Source organism: Catharus ustulatus, chromosome 1, assembly GCF_009819885.2.
Source record: "Catharus ustulatus isolate bCatUst1 chromosome 1, bCatUst1.pri.v2, whole genome shotgun sequence".
Classification (NCBI taxonomy): domain Eukaryota; kingdom Metazoa; phylum Chordata; class Aves; order Passeriformes; family Turdidae; genus Catharus; species Catharus ustulatus.
Window position 1 is genome coordinate 100238258 of NC_046221.1, and position 14805 is coordinate 100253062.

A 14805-nucleotide genomic window follows, 5' to 3' on the forward strand; every position below is an offset into this window, starting at 1 on the left:
AGAGACATAGAAATGAAGCAACATCTCTGAAAAAGAAAAAAAAAACTTTGTAATGCTTTATCAAGATCAGAATTCCCTGCTATCCTGTTCCTGTTCCCTCCCAGTCCACCTTCCAACTCCTTGCAGAGCAATAGTGACATGAAGAGCCACTCTGCCAGTTTTCCTTGCTACGCTGGAGGCTGGGCGGAGAAGATGATGTTCTTGACACTGAACCTGTAGCAGCGCTTCCATGACAACAAATAAGATGTTACACATTGGAACTGTGCAGTGATAAACTAAGCCTAACCAGGACTTGAAGAAAGCAGCTCGTTTTGATGGAGCACTGCTCCTCAGAAATACTCCGGTTAAACCACAGTTTCTTTGCATGTCCCAATTCACTGTGCAGTTCCTGGGAGAAAGAGGAAAAAATGGCAGAAATATTCTGTATTTCCCAGCTACGTTTCTCTGCCAGAGACAACGTCTTAATGAGTTTACAGCAATGGTCTCCACTGGCTGCAGAATGGGGCAAATGGTATCTGATCCAACATGTCTGTCTGTGTCTGAGGACAGTGCCCATTGCTAAGACAAACCAACCTATCCTGCCTTCAAAAATACAAAACCTTGTAATTTTAAGTAATTCACGAGTACTGATCTTCGGTCTCATCACTACTCAGTCTTGAGTATCCAAACCTCACTGAAAGTCAAGGGCTGAATGGATTGTGACCATGGTGATACACAGTATGATATAATGAAACTGAAGTGCTGGTTGGCAGGTTAATGTATTTCGCCAACCTGATTTAGCACCTGCCAGTCCACTAGTGAACTTATTGGAAAGAAACTGCTTGCTCTTAGCTATTGAGTCTTCCATCCCAGATCATATTGCATGGAACTCAACTACTTGTGATGATAAGTCTTCTGGGGAATAAGGAATGTGCCTGAGAGCATGCTCTAGTGGCTGCACCTCTAGCTGCTGGTCATGAGCTTTGGGCACTATTTCTGACTACCTGACTTGTAGCATGCTGCCTTCTAGATTCCACCCTAATGGGTGTCATTTTTGGGTAGGAAATACAGGTGCCATTCCAGTTTAGTGGTTCATGATGAGCTCTAAAACAAACTTCAGTTTGTACACACTCTAAAAGAGGTGGCTTTGGAAAAGTTATCATGTGTACCAAGAGAGGTAACTTCCCCCTGCATGACCCTGAAGGCTGGCCTGTATTTGCCTAATGTGTCCCACCAGCCTCTAAGTTTTCATAATATATGCTGTTCTGAGAAAATGAATCAGTTCTGGACTCCTAGAAGAACAGATGGGTTGCAGGCAACCAGACTCCAACCTTCCTTCCTCAAGTGACCATGTGGCATCTAACCACAGGTGTCTTACATCTGACAAGCCTGGTCAGGAACCTGTCAGGCTTTAACCTGCAACTTCAGACAACGCTGACACAACCACTCTGGACTGAAATACAGTATGCTCTCACTATATTAAATTGGTTCAGATTTATGCTGTAGTGATGGTCACCACATTGTGCCCTGAACAATTTAAACTGAGAGATGTTTCTTTAAAAAGAACTAATAATTTTAACAATTAATTTTTCCTGGATGTTTTACACTAAGAAGTTTATCCAGAAGTAAAAACTATTCAAATTCTGACAACCTAGGTATAACTAATCAAATTAAAACTTTCTATTTTTCACAGGGAAGGGAAAAAAACCCAGGTAACAACTGCAGTACTTATGATAAATCATACTAGATGCGTTTTGACTGCACTGACAGTGATTCAGCAACTCACTGGGCAGCACTGTAGAGGTGTTTAAAAACAAGGGATCTTCACTATGGAGTAATTTGAGCTTCTCATTCCCAGTGGGAAGGTCTACAGTTTTTATAATCATTGCATATTCTAATATTGGTTGTCTGAAAATAACTAAGTCCACTAGCCATGTATCAGCGTTTGCACTCCTGACCTCCTGGTGCTAAACTATTCTAAAATCAGTTTTGCTGCATCACCAGTCAAAAACCAGAGCTAATGAAGATGTGGGGTAAAGAAGCACATTTCATAAATTATATTGACCTCATGTAATCTGCATCATCTTAGACTTATAAAATGTTCTCCTTTTTCACAATACATCCAGTTTTGTATATTGATATTTTCAGTTAGCTATGACATCACCTTCTACTTAGAATAGCATCTTTCATCCCAAAATGCGGTCTCTCCACCTACCTGTAGGATGAAGCTGAGTACACACAGAGATGAAGAGAAACTAGACAAAGCCACATGAAACATCACAAGAAGAAACTCAATCAGAAGAGCAGGGAAAATGAAAATTTGGAATAATCATATTACAGAGATTAGTATCTGGCCAGTAAATTTGGGTTAGCATTTTGTTCTCATCCATAGACCGAAAAGGACCCTGCTTTTAAATTTCAGTGAACAGATGGTGAAATCCTACTTCCTGCTACTTTCATGCTGGGAGAGTAACTCAATACTGCATCAGCCAGGAGACCAACACCTACAGAGCTGCAAGAACACTCTGCATGGAAACTGGCCTCTCCTTGGAGGTCTCCTAACAGGACCCCTGCCATATTACTTAAAAAATATCACACACTCAAATCTGAGATGGCTTTGGAAAATGCAAGCAAGAGCTGATGCACTGTGCCTTGATTAAGTCTAGCACAAGATAATATGTATATTTTATGCCTTTATGCTTAATTGCAATTGCATTTTAGTGGCTTCCATGAAAAGGACATATTATATTTGGTGTCATTATTACTAGTGTAACCATCCAGAGAAAGCTGCAACGTTATGTTGCAGAAGACATTAATGAACAACACACAAAATGCTATTAAAAAAAAAAAAAAAAGTTATTTCATTCAGGACTAATGTCATCAGTACACAGATCTCCCAAATTTCCAGTGGTTTGCATCAGCTTTGAAACAGCAACATAGAAGAATGCACCGAAGCAGAAATCAAACCTGCGAAAATAAGCAAACCAAGATCTTCCACTCTGAGAACAGATACAAGCAAAGGTGTGAACACCAGCAATGTAATGCTGAAAAAAATGAGCTTTATACATCTCTGAAAATAATCAGATACACTGGATTTTGCATACATCATAAAACAAGTATATGGGCTCTGAGACGCTATGATGGGGTTTAAAGATTTCAGGTTTCTTTTCTTGAAGATCAGTCCTGAAAGGCTATGTGGTCTCTTCCATCCAATATCTTTGGAAGCTACTCGTAGAACAGCACAAACTTACTTTTGTTGCAATCTTATTGAAATAAAGAGTAAAACTTGGAAAAAATTCTGAGAAAAAGAATAACTCTGTTTTCAACTGTGCAGTTTCTTTTTTAAAAAGGAATTTTTTCTGAAATACAATATTCAAACAAAAGTGGCAAAAGTCCAAATAGCAAAGATCATATTGGTACTGTACTTCATTTTCTTAAGCAGGTGAACCATCAGAGCCCTCAAATTTTCTTCTACTCCTTATTTCAGTCGTAGAAAGTGTTACATCAGCATAGTCACCAGGTAAAGCTGGTTTATTCTAAATGGATTTTCTTCAGACAGTGGCACAGATGATGAGTGATTGTCCAATTCTGAAGCTATCAGAACTGAACAGATTTAGCCATGTCATAAACACCTCTCGAGGGAGTCACCTGGTGTTGAGAACTCACTTTACATGCCGTGTTTCAAAATCAGTTTTAATGGATTTACATTAGATTCAAACCCACTTTAGAGCTATTATTTCTCCCTTTCAACCTTTTCACACAGTACTGCAATGTACTACAGCATATTTTACAATCACGTGTTTGCAAGCCTGTGGGAAAGTAAACAAAACTTCAAAGGGTTATTATTTAAGGACTCTCTATTATGGCCATAGGCCCGACTGTTTTTCTTCCTCACCACCCCTTGGGCCCAAAGCACATAATCATCCAGTAATTGAACTGAAATGTCTAAATGGCTAGATCCCCTGAAGGACATAGGTAGTTAGCAGTGAAGAAAGTAAGGGACATTTTTAAAAACCCTCATGGCACTTTCCTGCACTACTTAGAAACACTGTGTAAATGTAACTGACCTGGACCTGATAGGCTTTTACAGAGAACAGAACAGTGCATGGGAGCTGCAGCTAAAGTAAAGATTAAATGTTGAGCCATGCTGTATTTGGAAGCACAGATCTTACATTTAAATTACTTTCAGAAGAACTGAGAAGAGGAACAGAAATATACATGTGTACACCAAAGTATATATAACACAATAGTATCACTAATACCACGTGAAAGCAAACCCCTCTAGGTCCTCATATTTAATAGCCCATCCAAAAAGTGTAATGGATAGCAGATCCCAGGCTTTCATACACTGTAACTGTCAAAGCACTCAGGAGATAGAGAAGTGAAAGCTCTGACAGCTCTCTTTTACATTCTAAATGACATCTGCATTCAACAGAACAGAAATAAAGATTAAGGGAAACACCTGATGTGATAGCACTCAGCTTACCTCAAAATGCAATATTTAAAAACTACAAAGAAACATAGGTCTACCTCCTTGTACTGTAAGTAAAAACTGGTGTCAAAGCCTCTGAGGTCTTCACCACTGCCAGGAAGGCAGCACTGCAGCATCCAACAGACTGCAGGGGCAGGAGCCACAGCCTCTCATTGTGGAAGTGTTGAAATCAAAAGGTGCTTCACCAGAGAAGGGAGGGAGGAGACCGCCTTTGAACGCACACAGAAAATGGCTACAGGTACAGTCGCACAGCATAAGGAAATTACCTTCGCCAAAACCTTTGTAGCCTCTCTCGTACCCCAGCGAGGAGCAGAACGGCCCTCGCTGCTCTGGCTCTGCACCTTTTGCAGCGAGTACCTGCTGCAGATCTCTTCTGAGAGGTTACCAGCATTACGGCTTCGAGCGAGACACATCAGCACACATATCACGAGAGATGATTTCAAATAGATTTTTGCTGGTTGATTATATAAACTATGCCTCTTATAGCTGGAATAACACCTCAAAGGCAATATAATGACGACATGACAATGTATGTAAATCAAGAACTGCATGTGGGTTTATTTTACACTTGAGAAAACAGTGGATTTAATTGTGTGAACCAAAATGTACTGTACAATATTAATGATAAAACATCAAAATGTATAATTCATAGTGCATTGCTTGCTTTATTTTTATTTATTTATTTTTTTTGTCAGATAGTTCCTTTAAGTACATGCATCTGGAAAGATGCAGGTGCCAGTAAAATTCCTCTATTTATATCAAGCTGCAGGAACTAAATTTTATTCAAAAAGTGTGGTTTTACATTATATACACAGAAATCGAATATAAAATGACAATATAAAAAGTTAAAAGAGAAAGCATACAGCCAGAAGGTACAAAGAAAGTTGAACAGTTTAAAATGGTACGATATGTAACATGTATTTTTTTAAGCTGATGCTGGCAATTTACAAGGAACAGAATCCAACATTTGCCCCATTTTTTTTGTTTTCATTTACCAATGCAGCACACTATAGAAAGGTCAGCTTGTACCAAAGCTTAACATTTGTAAATAACTATAAACTGCAGTATTTTACAGGAAAAAAAAATAAAGGAAAGGAAAGAGCATTTTTACATTTGTTTTAAATAACAGCTTGCATACTTTTTTTTTTTTCCTTTTGCCAAAGAGTGGCAATTCTCAGCATCCAGAGGGTTTGGGCATAGTGGCAACTTGGTTTGTTTTTTTTAATTATTATTTGACTTATACAGTTGTGGCTTCCTAACCCCTTGAGTACTACACAGCTCTCCTTCTTTCAAGGACTGCATGCACAATATCTTCACAAACCTGTTCTGCATTAAAAAAAAAAAAAAGGAAGCTCATTCATTAAAAAAAAAAAAAGTCCTGCTTCCGACACAGCTCTTATTTGAATGAAATGCCTTTAAGCCTTTTATTTTGTTTTGTTTTTCCTTATTTACTTATTTAGTCACTGGGAAAGGCACAGAAATGCTATTACAGTTCTCAGAGGGTTAAAACTTGACACTACCAGGTTCTGTGACCTTTATTGTCATGGCAACTTTGTAATTTTAGGATGTCTCTTTATCATTGTTCTTTGTGTCTTTCTTTACGGCTAAATTAATGTCTCTCAATAGTGTCTCCCACTATATTCTACAAAAGATAGTTTAACATCAAGGACAGATGTTGAAAATAAAGGTCAGACTTTGACTCACAAAAAATAAAAACAGAAACAAAAAAATAACCATGCACAGATCAGACAAAGAGCATATAAATATAACTACAAAATAAGTGTAAGAAAAACCAAGGTCCAGATAGGCAGTTCAGCAACAAAAGTAAGACTGATTTCAGAGGCTCAGGTCAGGCCTAGTGCAGTACTATGAAGAAGTTTAGTGCAATGTTCCTGTGGTCACTTGCATACCTGGCTGCTTACCTGGACACTATTGTTTTTCTAACTCCGTTACATAGATCAGATGGTCCTCTGGGGACTTGCCATGTGTTTTACTAAGGTGCAGTTTGACTGCATGCTTGCTTGCAAAAGTTCGGTTACAGAGCTTACATTGGAATGTGGAGCCTAAGTCCTCCTCGGCAATTCCAAGTGAGCCCAAAGTCTTGTTTGTGAGGACTTTTGAAACATTCTGCTGTTCTTGAATCTGATTAAGTGGTAACTTTGACAGATCCTTCAAACTAAACCCTAGGTGTGTCTCTAAGTGACTTATGTATGTAGAAGCAGTCCTGAACTGAGAGGCACAATCATTGCAAAAGAAAACAGGATGTCCTGTGTCCAAGTTCTTTAAAAATTTAGTTCCACCTGTCCTCCTTAACTGATACTTCACATTGGCCAGCCAGTGGCTAATTGTGGTCATGGAAAGACCAGTAAACTTAGAGATGTGTACCCGCTCTTGTGGACCTAGGTCCGACATAATGTATTTGCCTTCTGGGGTCTCCCTCAAGCTGGAAGCAAACTGGGCTTGAAGGATCAGAAGATGTTGAGGGTTCCAGTTGGACTGCCTGCCCTTCCTCTTGTGTACTGGTGACAGTTCATCCAGAGCTTCCTCAAAACTGCTCCCATCAGCATCAGACTTCTCTGACACGGTAGAGGGAGTTGAAGACTTGGGTGTCAAACGCCCCGTGAGGTTCTTCACCATATCGGAAATATCCAGCAGGGCACTCTCCCTCAGCGGGGACGAGGCAGAGTCAGCCACATTGGAAACAAGAGGTTTGTTTTTGGACTTAGTTAAATCAATAGGTTGATCACTGTTCTCATAGTAATACCTGTCAATAGCATCAGCCTGCTTGACTGGAGTGGTTGGGTAAATGGGTTTGTCCAACATGCTGTTACTAATTTTGTACAGCATGGCCAAAGGGTCCAGAGAGGGGCTTACCGGCTTAGAAATTTTGCCTAAGTGGGTATTCATAATGGACTGTAAAGCGCTCAATGGATTAATGAAGGATGGCTCAGGTGAATGATCTGTGATAATTCCTAAATTGTTACAGCCATTTGCAACCTTTGTTTTAAGTGGCTCTGTACCATTTGGCGTATGTGCTTCTGCTGGACTATCCTTTTTGACCTTCTGAACTTCAGACTCAGAGCTCTTCTTTGGCTGCTGTTTGTTATTTATTTCTTCTGCTTTTGGGAAGTCCTTGTTTTCTTTAGCAGCAGGTGACATGGGTTTAACTGGAGAACTCTTCTCCTTCTCCAAAGGCTTTTCTTCCTTCTTCACATTGATTTTACCTGTAACTTTCTCCACCAGTTCCTCCATAGCAGATACATTACTCTTGTGAGGTGGGGGTGTGAGATTGCCCGGGGAATGGATGAGTGCGTTGTGTTCTGACGACAGTGATTTCACACTGCTTGCGTAGGACGGCTGCATTTGAACGCTCTGCACCGCGGGCTGAAGGGGTTTGACTGTTCCTGGGAGCTGGTAAGCTGCATGAATACTGGGGTATCCTCCCCAGGAAGGGGCTCCGTTTTGGGCTTTGCTGATGGCTGTTGTCACTGTGTTCTCCAGGGATTTCAATATGTCTATTCCACCTTTAGGACTATCATCTAGGTCCTCCTCTCTGAGGTACTGATACAAAGTTGTTGGCTCAAATTTCTCTGTAGAGTCCTCACTCTCTTCTTTAATCTTTTTCTCTGTTTCAGTGACCACCAGCTTTTCCTTCTCTAGGTCTTTCTTTTCTTCTGAGTTTGTGGAGCCCGCTGGGGAATCGGGCTGCTTTTTAATGTTGGAAGCTGGTAGCCTTGTATGGGTGGTGGGTGGAAGAGGTATAGACTGTATTTTCTCCTCCACCACTGGGTCCAACACTAGCTGCTTGCCTTTTTTGGAAGCAGAATTGGTCACCTTCAAGAAATGACCAGTGACCATCATGTGAGCAGTGAGCTGCTGCAAAGTATCATGGGAACTGCCACATTCCATGCATTTCAGTATTTGGGCTTTGCGTGCCTCAAACTGCCAAGTGTAGCTAGCACCATTTTGATAGCCATAGCGGTTGTTCGGAGTCACGTAGGGGTTGGCAGTTTTCTGATCCTTTGCAGACTCACCCAGTGAAGTTTCTGCCGTGATCCCTGTTGGTTCAGGTGAACAAGGCGAAGCCAAGTCCTGAAGTGCTCGCTTTTTGGTAGAAGGGACCAATTTGGTGATGGCTGGTACTGGCTCCTTCAGAGGCACTTTCTGGTAATGCTTTGTTTTTATCATATGGACACTGAGGTCTTGCAAAGACTCAAACGAATGCCCACAGTACATGCACTTCAGCACTTTCTGGGCATCCTCTTTGCCTTCCATTTCCATAAGCGATCGTTTCCTAGGCTTTGACCACCGCTTGGTCTTATCAGCTTCTTTATCTCTGTTGTCATCACGGTAATGTCCAGTTTCATTCATGTGCACTGTTAGCTCCACCAGCGTGTCGTAGGCTGCACTGCAGTCTTTGCATCGGAACTTGCTGGCACCGGTGAACACAGACCCATAGAGTTTATTGTTCTGCCGGTAGAGCTGTACTGTGCTGAAGAGACTCGGCTCTGGGAGAAGTCCGTATGATGAGGTCTGTTGCAGAGTTTTAGCTAATGCAGCTTGGTGCCAGTCGTAACCCGAGCCACCACTGTTACTATTACTGGTACTAGTACTACTGGTGGTTGTACTGGTACTAGTGTTGCTACTGGTAGTACAAGTACTCTGGGAATTGGCATTGGTGTCAGTACTAGTTGTGTTTTCATTCTGGCTGATTCCATTGTTGCTGGTGGTTGGATTGGATTTTTTTAAGTCCAAAGCTAAACTGGACCAGCAAGTCTCTGAAAGCAAATTTGCATACACAGCTTTTATTTGTGCCAGGCTGTCCTGTGGATAGGAAACATTGTCTGTGCACTGAGGATCCTCTTTCTCTTCTTTAGAGGAAGTGCTTTTGAAATGGGCCAGCTGATCGCTGTTTTCACTAAACGGCGAACCATAGCCTGCATCCTGATTAGTTGCAGTGCTGACTGGGGAGTTCTGGTAGCTTTGAGCCTCTTTGATCTCCGCTTCTTCATTGCACAAATACTCATTCTCCTGGATGTCCAGAGACAGCCCATCATCTTCCACGCTGTCTTCATCTATTTCTGCTGCTTTCAATTCTTCCTCAGGAACATATGCTAAAATACAGGAGGGGAGATGGGGGAAACAAGACAATGTTATTGAACAGGCACATTTTACATAGCTCTCCTGCACTAAAAACAGTAACCATGAAGACAAATTTTGAAGAAACATCCAAAACCCAAACTCACCATCACTCACTCCTCCTATAAATCCACATATTCTGTCATGGTTACAGTTTGATATCAGTGATACTGAAGAATAAACTTTGACTTCAGTAGTAAAATATGTGCCAGGACCACAGTAAATACCATAATATCAAAACTAAAATCAAACAAAGAGCCTACTAAACTAGTTTTTATCAACTTAAAAAATGGCCTGGTATTGAGCTATATTTACTACACTATATATGTATGTGTAACGCGTTGCAGCTGACCTGCATCCCTCAGACCATGACACTCAGAATCACTGACTTGACCAACTCTATCTTGTCAGTTCTGTCTTTTCTTGCAAACTGGCTTTAGCTACAGCTTCAGGGGCCATTTCTGTGTCACTGATACCTGACTCTAATGAAGCCATAGAGGGCATGAGTGTCAGGTCCGCTCTTCCCAGGGTCTCCTGGTGTCTGGCTGTACTGCGTCCATCTGAGAGCAGAACAGCTTTCATTTTTGAAAGATGAAAAAAGAAGCAAGACTGTTTGCTTTCTGAAATGGGTAGGATGTAGTTTGCGTCCTGTTATGATCTGATGTAGGTCCTGCATTTACCATTTTGAAAAAAAGCAGTTAGAAAATAAAAGTAAATGCTAGAGATTAATTTCTTAATGCAACAAACCAAAACCTTGAGATTTCCACTGCAGCTTGATTATTGACTTAGGGAATATATAAAACTTTGAAATTGCATTGCTATCTGTGAAACTATATGATCTCACCAAACTATGTGTTTATCTATATCAAACTATTTGTTAAACTAGCAAATGTGATATTCATGAGCAGATGGCCATTACATCAAAACACATTTACTCCAAGGGCTCAATTCACAGAAGTGACTTACATGTACCTAAGTGATAAATGTACACTTTCATTGCAAAACAGAAAACATAGTTGTACACATTTCCCTCCAGTTTTGTAAAAGAAGCTTTAAAAAAATCACAATGCTAATGGAATGCAGATCATTTATAAGAATGTCGAGGTAGAAAATATGGATTATGAACAATTTTCAGTAACTGAATAAAAAAGTGCCTCCTTGTCAGGTGAACTCTGCAGCAAGTGATCCTGAAATGTGTCCTGTGGATTTTCAAGGTACAATACTGAAAGAAAGCCAGAAAAGAAGCACTTCTGTTCCTATGTGGTATGAAGAAAATATATATTATCATGTTAACAAAGCTGAGGTGTTCTTCAACTGGGGGGAGCATAAGTACAAGTCGAGCTTTTTTTTGTACACAGCTAATATATTCTGAAGTGTCTTTTCTGAAAAATAAAAAGAATCTTCTTTCATTGTAATATGAATACTCTTTGAAACATATTACGGTCAGTACTGCATTATGTATTCACCTTTACAATTCAGTCTCAATGCAGCCCCTAACTGCTTCAGCCTGATCTTTTAAGATGAAGTAGGAAAATACTCCATCTAGTACTGGGGTTGTACTGAACCTTAAAACTCCCTTTGCATTTTTCATCCATCCCCTAAATATCAATATTTTTCAGACAATAATTTGACCTTTTAGTTTTTAAAAAAGTTCTAATCAGGGCCCAAACAGAGAAATCAGCCTCAAGTGTTTTCTAATATGTTTAAAAGGACAGGTGAGTACCAAGCACAATAAATAAAATTCAGAAATGATCCTGGAGTCAAAGGCCAGGAAGATGCCAGAAGAGCACCGTAAAACCAGACGAAAATATTCTCCAACAGGAATTTTGTCCATAAAATGAAGATAGAATGCAGAAGTAGTAAGAGAATTCAGAAGGCAGTCAGTTTCCCTGTCTTGCAGCAATGCTGCTGTTGGAACACTGCAGATATTTGAGCATGGTAGGACCGCTGCAGTTCTGAACTCTAGGTACACAGTAGAGTTCACTCCCACAGCTGCAGTCCAGAATCTCTTAGCTCTCTCATTCAACACACCTGCTTGCAGGAATTTCTAATGGCAAAAGACAATACATTTTTAAGTTTCAGAAAAGTGAAGGACAGTTAAAGAAGAATATGGTTTCTAATTTTGAAATTAGTTTTAAATAGAAAATAAACCCCTCTGAGACCTGAAATGCACAACAACGGGCAGTTACCATCTGGCAGTTTTATTTAAAAAAACGAAAAACAAACAAGTACAAGCTAAAAACTGAGAGGACACATATTTTGAGCTTTTATGAACAGTTCTCTTCTCACTAACCACAGCGCATCTATGCCACTTTTCTCTAATTTTCACATCCCAGTATTTTGAGATGCAAAAAACTGCAAAAAAACTGTTGTAAGATTCTGAATGTTCCTATAGTTTATATGGTATTTTGTTACAATCCATATGAATTATTTGCTACATCTCTTTAATTAATTCTAAATTGCATAAATACATATTTTTATAATGGCTATATATACCATCTCTATATCTGCTGAAGTAGAAACTCTAATGATCCACTGCCGTATCTTTTCTTTTTCTTTATTTAGTTATGATGGCGCTTTCTCTTTTCTCATACTTTTGCACTGTATCATAAAAATAAAAAGGAGCTAAACCACACAAGAAACATTAAAACTACATGTAAGGTCCGTGTTAAACTGCCAAAGCAAAGAAACCGAGTGTCAGGGTGAAATAGCCATCTTTTACTTACTTTTCCTGCTCTTTGGTTTTGCTGAGACTGCTACATGATTGAGTTCACTCCCTTACCAACATATACTGCAATATAAGGGTTAAGGATGTACAAATGGCCAGAACTACGGTTTTCTACGATTTCAGAATTTAAGCCAGTTTTTAAAAAAACCCTGAATTTTTATGATGTGCACACCCATATGTGTCTGTACATGTATCTAAAGTCACAAAGAAATAATGTTTCTTAATAAAAAAGAGAATAATTTAACTGTAAGGTTTAATTTCTATCATTGCAATAAAAAGTAGTCTATTTAACTCCGCTGGTTATCATAGGATACAGACAATACCTGTTCATTCGAGACTACTAATGCTTATGAGACGAATAGCAGCACACTCAACATATGGTATTTTGCAAGGTCAGTGCAATTCTCTAACTGAAAAGGTTTCTGTAAGAGCTAACACATAAGCAAGCAAAAAGAAGAATGTTAATGTCTAAAAACATGTACATTTTACTAAAATTCTCACAGAAATTTGACAAATAAATAAAATTCAGTATTTTAAACACAGCAAAAATATTCCTATTATAATTACTTGCAGAGAGAAGTAATATATTCTGCCTTAAATAAAAGGATGAGATCTTCAGATTCTAAATTATAAAAGGTAGATCAACAGAAGATTTCAGACAACATATCTTTCTGTGACCAAGCAACTCTCAGCAACCTTTTCCAGACATTCCTGCATCTGCAAAGAAGCTGCTGGTTTACACATGTCCCAAAACCACACAAAAATATCAAGAGCAGATATGAGCAATGGTCCTCCTCAACAATAATTATATTCAAAGCAAAAGAAATTACAGAACATAGCATCAGTTTTTCTCTTCCTTCTTATTTGTGTCTGGACAGACTGAGGCAAATACAAGGTGTGAAAGGGGAAAAAACCTTCAAATTCCAGACAACTATAAATTAGGGGGAGCATTTTGTATTTCTTTTCTTCCTATTAAGTCTTGCTATTATTTTTTTTTGCCCATAAAATGTGCCTTCTGGATGCCAATGCTTCCCCATAGATATACTGTCATCTTTGAGCAGTGTTAAAAGCTGTGCATTCTAATCTAAGTGGACACAAGATGCTATATATTGTACATGTGAGTAGCACAGCACATTGTGTTTGCTTCAGTGAGAATATTTACACTATAAATACACATCCATTGTTTGAAAAAGCAGACAGAGATCCAAAATGTAAGGATGTGCTTAAAAATACAAATATTCTCACCAAAAACCTTTCCACAACCGTGTAACTATGCTTTAGAAGGAATCTGTCTCTGCAGAGCTATTCTTTTCCATTCAAAAAGGGATTCAACATTGAATAAATTATTTTGAAAAGCACCAAAAGTAATAATTGTATTTGGTTTTAGTAGTCTACAAAATTAAATGCAGCAAGATCTTCAAGACCCAATTTTAAATCCTCCAAATAAATAAATGTATTCAGAAGAAGCACCTAAGCAGTGAAGGTCACAGTTTAGTAAAGGAATTGAATACTGAAATAATTTTCACTGAAATAGCTATTTCACAGTTTTGACAAATAGGGATAGGTTTAGGTCTAAAATTCTTCACTAAATCAGGGCTTACTCTGTGACTAAACAATAGCAGCACAATGTGAGCGTTCACCATTCTTCAACAGATGTATTGCCAGAGCTTCTAATATTTACCCAGCCAACAGGAGACAGCAGCTGCAGAAGTTTTCACAGCCCACACTGTCACCTTGCACAAACTGCACTCCAGGCTGGGGGTGATTTCCACTGCATACAAGAACACATTTCATATCTTAGGGGGAAAAAAAAAGTACAGATAGAAAAGACAATCACATCTCCCACATTACAGAAAAACAAGAGGCAGATGAAAAAACCCAAACCATTTACAGACACGTTTCCAGAATATAGAGTCATGAGAGTTTTACAGAAGAATCCAGAATCTCACATTATGAGAGTTTAATATGCCTGCTGGAAGATTTGCTAATCTTCTGCATTAGTATATACAAATGTTCATACAAAATTCTGGCACAGATGCTACAAATCTGTGCGTGTGTGTGTGTGTCTGTATTACAATGTCACTATGGTGGAAAAATATGCTTAGTTATGACAATGGCTGAGGAGCAGCAGAGTATATGAGACAACCAGATAACCTTACTACAGAGGTTTGTGTCTTTCATTTCTAATTGCAGCAAAATGGGGGGCAAAATACTAGAACTGCCTACCCTCTAACTCTAATGCAATGGGTCTGAAAAGTAGATAAGGTGCTGTAACGAGAACAACCTCCGTGCTTCTAGCAGGTTGAATGATAACCCTTAAAGGCATCCCATTAAAAGCCAACAAAAAGATTCTTCACCTCTTTCTCTTCTCTTCTCTCCTCTATCCCCTTAAAATGAATGCTGCAAATTATTAGCCAACGCTGGCAATTGGAGAACGAAGCAGCTTGCATGTGGGTATATTTTCACA

General features: G+C 39.2%; 1 protein-coding gene across 1 annotated transcript in view; it reads right to left on the reverse strand.

The window, feature by feature from the left end:
* Positions 1–5005: 5005 nt before the first annotated feature.
* Positions 5006–14805, reverse strand: part of TSHZ1 (teashirt zinc finger homeobox 1) — a 56038-nt gene continuing 46238 nt past the window's right edge. Inside the window, exon 2 of the mRNA XM_033081419.2 lies at positions 5006–9585. Coding sequence (XP_032937310.1) covers positions 6401–9585 — 3185 coding nt within the window. The 3' untranslated portion in view covers positions 5006–6400. The remainder of the gene's footprint in view (positions 9586–14805) is intronic.